The sequence below is a fragment of the Penaeus chinensis genome, chromosome 8 (genome assembly GCF_019202785.1).
Source record: "Penaeus chinensis breed Huanghai No. 1 chromosome 8, ASM1920278v2, whole genome shotgun sequence".
Classification (NCBI taxonomy): domain Eukaryota; kingdom Metazoa; phylum Arthropoda; class Malacostraca; order Decapoda; family Penaeidae; genus Penaeus; species Penaeus chinensis.
The window spans coordinates 13,088,111-13,094,492 of NC_061826.1; the positions used below are offsets into that span (position 1 = coordinate 13,088,111).

General features: G+C 44.9%; 1 protein-coding gene across 1 annotated transcript in view; it reads right to left on the bottom strand.

Moving 5' to 3' along the window:
- The window catches only part of LOC125027757 (protein Fe65 homolog), a 169,313-nt gene extending 166,988 nt beyond the window's left edge, over window positions 1-2,325 (bottom strand). The window contains 1 exon segment of the mRNA XM_047616894.1: window positions 2,162-2,325. Within this exon segment, the coding sequence (XP_047472850.1) occupies window positions 2,162-2,226 (65 nt within the window). The 5' untranslated portion in view covers window positions 2,227-2,325.
- Between the last annotated feature and the right edge of the window lie 4,057 nt (window positions 2,326-6,382).

Genomic DNA, 6,382 nt, shown 5'->3' on the forward strand with positions numbered 1-6,382 from the left:
AGAGAGAGGAGGTGAGAGAGAGAGAGAGAGAGAGAGAATGAGAGAGACGAGAGAGAGAGAGAGAGAGAGAGAGAGAGAAGAGAGAGAGAGAGAGAGAGAGAGAGAGAGAGAGAGAGAGAGAGAGAGAGAGAGAGAGAGAGGGGGGAGGGGAGGAGAAGAGAGAGAAAGGGGACGGGAGAGAGGAGGAGGAGGGGTGAGGAATGTCGCTCCAATCAGGGCCGCGCAATATAACTTCAGAATGCATTTGATTAGGAGATGGAGTCAGTGTAGGAGAGAAAAAGCAGTAAGTGGTAACAAATCAAGAGCTATTTAAAGACGATAAAATGCAGATAAAGGAGATGTAAGAAAGTATAAAGAGAGAGCCGGAAATACTGACGGTTGGACAAAAATAAAGGCATATCAATTATCTTAACGCACAAATATACGTAAACAAATATCCTAATAATGATAAAACAATAACTAACAACAGCAACATTATTTTTTCTCAAAGGATGGGGAAAAAGACACAGAAAATGACAACAAACAAACAAACAAGAACAACAACAACAGCAAAATAATCCTATATAAGGCTGGAGAAAACATCACGACAAATATGCAGTGAAAACCTGACCGAGAGAAGGCTCAATGTGAACGAGACAGGAACTGCATCTTGAGTTCGCTTATAACATGGCGTCCCTAATGATGCTAATCTTAGTTCTAAAACGACGTTAATCTTGGCTCCAAAAATGTTGCAAAAGTGTTCTATGTCTCTTTTTAGTTACGTCTGGATTTATGATGACGATGTGAAAAGAATGTAAACTAGATTCAAGAATTGAACAAAAAAAAATTTAAGATGTTCATGCACCTTTCTACACATAACTTAAATGTCTCAAGCTACAAACTGAGGAGGAAGTAAAAGCACATGTCTGTAACGCACCCGAAAGAAAAGGTTCATTGAGATTATTGCCCCTTTTCATGTTGCAAAAAAAAGGTATTAAATTCAGTCAAAAACTCGCTCGCAATACAAGGATGAAAGCGAGGATGAGGTGAACCGCCCGCCCGCCATTTCCCAAGAGAGCGTTACCCTGCCGACCCCGATAGGAAATGCGGACACTCGTTCTAGAAACGCCGAAAGGGGGGAGGGGGAGAAGTCAAGTTGCAGGAAAATAACCGACACAGGGCCTTGCAATATACTCTACGGAGGATGACGAGTATCATCCTTGCAACATAGTAAAATGGGATTGAGAATTCCATTCGACGAGCTTAGCTTAACGAGAGCGATTTTCCGCTAGTCGCCTGCTCGTTCCTCAACACCCGACGAAACACACTGCATTCCGCGCGCCTAAACCCCAAGAAATATCAGATATTATGCCCTGACCTCCCCTCCCCCCCACCCATTTCCCCCCAAGGGCCCTCCTGCCCCACTGCCCCTCTGAGTGCCCCGTCTAAGCGACCTTTGGAGGGAAGAAATTCACAAAGAGTTCTGGAATTTTCGTTCTGCCAAGGCAAGCGCCGCGGCCGGAATGCAGACGCAATGGGATGCAACAATTAAAACCAGGCGAGTTGATTGATCGTCATTCTTCTGTTTCGTGACCTTCAGAGTAGTCGTCGGCGGCCTTTTCAAAAAGATCGACTTCATTCAACCAGCCAGCATTCTCTTTGTCCAGAAACTGGCAAGAAATTTAATCGAAACTTGAGAAAAATATTCGACTTTTGCCTAAAGCTCCAAAGAAAAAAAAAGAAAAAGAAAAAAATCGTTGATTCGTCCATAAATTTAGTGAATATGTAAAATACCCGAAGAGTTATATATCTATAATAATCTTACTGAAAAATATAGAACATAAATCCTGACGTTCAGAGCACGAGCAGCGAGCGTGAAAATAAATAGTCGCCAAAGACCGAAAAAAAGGGCGGGAAATTGCCATCGTATAAAAATTCGAAGAAAACATTAATTATGAAAGGAAGTTAAGTAAATTCACAAAATCCCGAACTTCATAAAAATAACATACTGAACGAATAAGCTCGTACACCATCATAAAATAAAGAGCTCGGATCAATTCCCTACCGCAACAAAAAACAACCTACCTCCACCATAGAAAAAAAAAAAAAAAAAAAAAAACACCTGAAAAGCGGGAACCAGAAAACCAAAAACAATCATAACAAACACGAAAGCATCACCTACCTGTTGTTCTGATGGTCGGCCTGGTCCAGATTGGTGACGGGCCCAGTGGCTACGTCGACTCCCATGGAACCAATGTCGAGGTGGGCATAATTTCTCCGGTTTCGAACTGACGACGTCCTGGTGAGATTGCACACGTGGTCTAGCTCGGTGTACAGCTCGTCTGCGGAGAGAGAGAGAGAGGGAAGGTGAGAATGAGGGAGAGAATGCGGGGAAGGAGGAAGAGGGGGGGAAGGAGGGATGGGAGGGAGGAAAGAGAGAGAGAGAGAGACAGAGAGACAGAGAGACAGAGAGAGAGAGAGAGAGAGAGAGAGAGAGAGAGAGAGAGAGAGAGAGAGAGAGAGAGAGAGAGAGAGAGAGAGAGAGAGAGAGGAAAGGAGAGAGAAAGAAGGGGGAAAGGAAGGAGGGATAAATAAAGACAGTGGGAAGGAGGGAGAAAAGAAGGGAAGGAGGAAGAAAGATGGGGGAAGAGAAGGAAGGAGAAAGAGAGGGGGAAGGGAAGGAGGAGGAAAGAGAGGGAGAGGAAGGAAAGGAGAGAAATATGAGTTAATCAAGCGTAAATGAGAGACCGGACGAGAGCGATAATAACAGGGGAAAGAAAGAGAATATGAGAATAAGCGAGATAAAGGGAGATAAAGATAAGAGAGATCACAGCCACTACTCCATTAGCATCCTACCCCCCCCCCCCCCCCACCAACTATCTCCACCTTGATTAAACACACTTTCACAACCACGAAGCCCAAAGCACAACACCCCGGCCTTATTAGCACCCGAACCCACCCGATCCCCGTCCAGCCCCTCCGAATGACGCCCGCGGGTCAGAGGTGGGCGCCACAACCACACTCGATGCAAAATCTGATGCCTTGTTAACGCAGCCGACACGAGAGAGCCGCCCGAGGTTATGCCCGAGCTCAATCACGCTCCCCGACGTGTGAGCAGCGGCGTTCGTGTTATTAGGGTAATTTGCCTAAAAAGACAACATAAGTCAAGGTCAAGGAAGCAAAGTTAATCTGCGATAATAAAATGATGTATAAGTATGCATATATATACATAAATACAAACATATTATATATATATATATATATATATATATATATATATATGTGTGTATGTGTGTGTGTGTGTGTGTGTGTGTGTGTGTGTGTGTGTGTACGCGCGCGCGGGAGGGAAGGAAGGAAGAAAGGGAGGGAGGAAGGAGGGAGGAATGGGAGGGTGGAAGGAAGGAAAGATGAGAGAAAAGAATGAATGAGAATGAGAGAGAGAGAGGGAGGGAGGGAGAAGACACAGAGAGATAGAGAGAGAAAACAGACGGACAGACAAACAAACACACATAGAGAGAGACAAAGAGAATGTCACATGAAATATACGAGAGATGTTAAGAAACACAAAAAGTGAAAGGGATCGAGGAAATATTGCAAACTAATAACAGTAACGGCCATTACGGATTAGCATGGCATACTGCAATCAAGAAGCCGCCAGTCATTACGGAGAGGAAGATGATGAATACCGACTCGCACACTCTTCTGTGACTTCCTGTGAGAGGGAAGACGAGAGGGAGAGAGAGAGGAAGGGAGGGAGGGAGGGAGGGAGGGAAGACGAGAGAGAGAGAGGAAGGGAGGGAGGGAGGCAGGGAGGGAGGGAAGACGAGAGAGAGAGAGAGAGGAAGGAGGGAGGAGGGAGGGAGGGAGGGAGGGAGGGAGGGAGGGAAGACGAGAGAGAGAGAGGGAAGGGAGGGAGGGGGGGGAGGGAAAGGGGGGAAGACGAGGAGAGAGAGGAAGGGAGGGAGGGAGGCAGGGAGGGAGGGAAGACGAGAGAGAGAGAGAGAAGAGGGAGGGAGGAAAGGGAGGGAGGGAGGGAAAGAGATGATGAGAGAGAGAGGGAAGGGGAGGGAGGGATGGGAGGAGGGAGGGAAGACGAGAGAGAGAGAGAGAGGAAGGAGGGAGGGAGGGGAGGGGGGGAGGGATGGAGGGAGGGAGGGAGGGAGGGAGAGGGAGGGAGGGAGAGAGAGAGAAGAGCGAGAGAGGAGAGAGATGAGAGGGAGAGAGAGAGAGGAGGAGAGAGAGCTGGGGGAGACCGAGAGAGAGAGAGAGGAGGGGGGGAGGGGGAGAGGGGAAAGACAGAAAGTGAGAGAGAGAGGAAGAAAGAGAGTGAGAGAGAGAGGAAGAAAGAGAGTGAGAGAGAGAGAGGAAGAAGGAAACAAAGTTGGAGAGAGAGGAAGAAAGAAATAAAGAGAGTGAAAGAGAATGAGAGAAAGAAAAAAGAAAGAGAGTGAGAGAGAGAGGAGTGCCAAAAAAAAAGTGCCAGCGTGGATTCAATCGCTAACCAATCTCTCGGAACGGACCGTCACTCATCAAATAAAACAAAAGGGTGTTTGAACATGCGAACCTTCCCATCCCACGGTGGGCCCAAATTTCCCAAAATTTTTACTCTTCTTCTTAAAAAAAAAAAAACAAAAAAAACATCCCACTGAAAGCAATACGGAAAACCTCAAATCCTCTCAGTCACAATAATGACGAATATTTTAAACCACGAAGATATCGCATTTGGATAATTCGATCAAATAATTCACTAACGCAAATCTTACTTCAGGAAATTGCCAAACAGCATTACAACGAACTGAAATGCATGACATCACTTCAACCATACTAATTACAAGACGAACATTAATACAAAAGTGGTTTGACAAGTCGCTCTCCAATCCGCCGACATCATCATAAACTGAAGTTAATTATCGGTCATATATAATTCAAAACAAACAGACGTTATCATTACCAAAACTAAACGAAGAAAACTGAAACAAATGAAAAGAAAGAAAAAAAGAAAAAACAATGACACAACTGTTGAAAAAAGCCATATGAAAGTAGACAAATTATTATTGAAATTCCCAGTGGCATAGAGCCTCGGGGACGGTGCTGACCTCTCGCGGCCACGGGCAAAAGTACTGTACTTACCCCCCCACCACTCCCCTCCGGCACCCCCCCCCCCCAAAATTGCAATAACAACAAAAACATTCGCAAAGGCAAGGGGGGGAAGAGGGGTGGTCGACAACGAAACCGTATGATGATGTTGGTGATGATGATGATGATGATGATGATGACGATGATGATGGTGATGACGATGATGATGATGATGATCATGATGGTGATGATGGTGATGACGATGATGATGGTGATGACGACGATGATGGTGATGATGACGATGATGGTGACGATGATGATGATGGTGATGATGGTGAAGATGATGACGATGGTGATGGTGATGACGACGACGATGATGGTGATGAGGATGACGATGATGGTGTGATGACGATGTGGTGAAGATGGGTGATGATGATGGTGATGACGACGACGTGATGTGATGATGACCTGATGGTGATGATGTTTATGATGGTGATGGGCGACGACGATGATGGTGATGATGGGCGATGATATAATGATAATAACTGATGTGTGATGGTGATGACGCGACGATGATGGTATGAGGATGACGATGGTGATGGTGATGACGAGACGATGATGTGATGAGGATGACGGTGTGGTGATGAGATCACGATGATGTGATGACGACGATGTGATGCGTGATGATGATGATGTGTGAAAGATGATGATGACCATGTATGATGATGATGATAATGATAGTGATAATGATGATAGTAGTAATCAAAATAATAAAATTAACAATAATTAAAAAAATAATAATAATACCCACTGTGGCCAAATAAGGTCAACAGTAATAATAATACTGATACTGATGGAATAGCTAAATGGAATAGGAAAAAATGGGAAGAGAGGAAGTAAGAGAGAATGAAACCGAATGAAAAAAGAAAAATATAGAAGAGAGAGAGGTGAGAAAGGAGAGAGGAGAAGTAGATAGGGGGAGAGAGAGGAGAGAGATGGGGAGAGACGAGAGAGATAGAAGAGAAGAGAGGAGAGGGGTTGAGGAGAGAGAGAGAGAGAGAGAGAAATAAAAAGCTGAAGTAAAGAGAAAGAGAAAGAGAAAAGAAAAAAGAAGTGAGGAAGAGAACCCGACGTGGTTTCAAAGTCGGCGGCAATTTAACCTTGTGACGTAACTGCCGCCGGATTTTTTATATGCAAATGAATGCAATGGAGCGCAATTTTTGCAATAGGAATGGCCGAGATTATGAGAGTCCAAAAGGTTAATTTTTGCATAATCATCGCGTTACCAAAGAATTGTGTAGTTTTTGCAAATAGAATTGTGACAGCT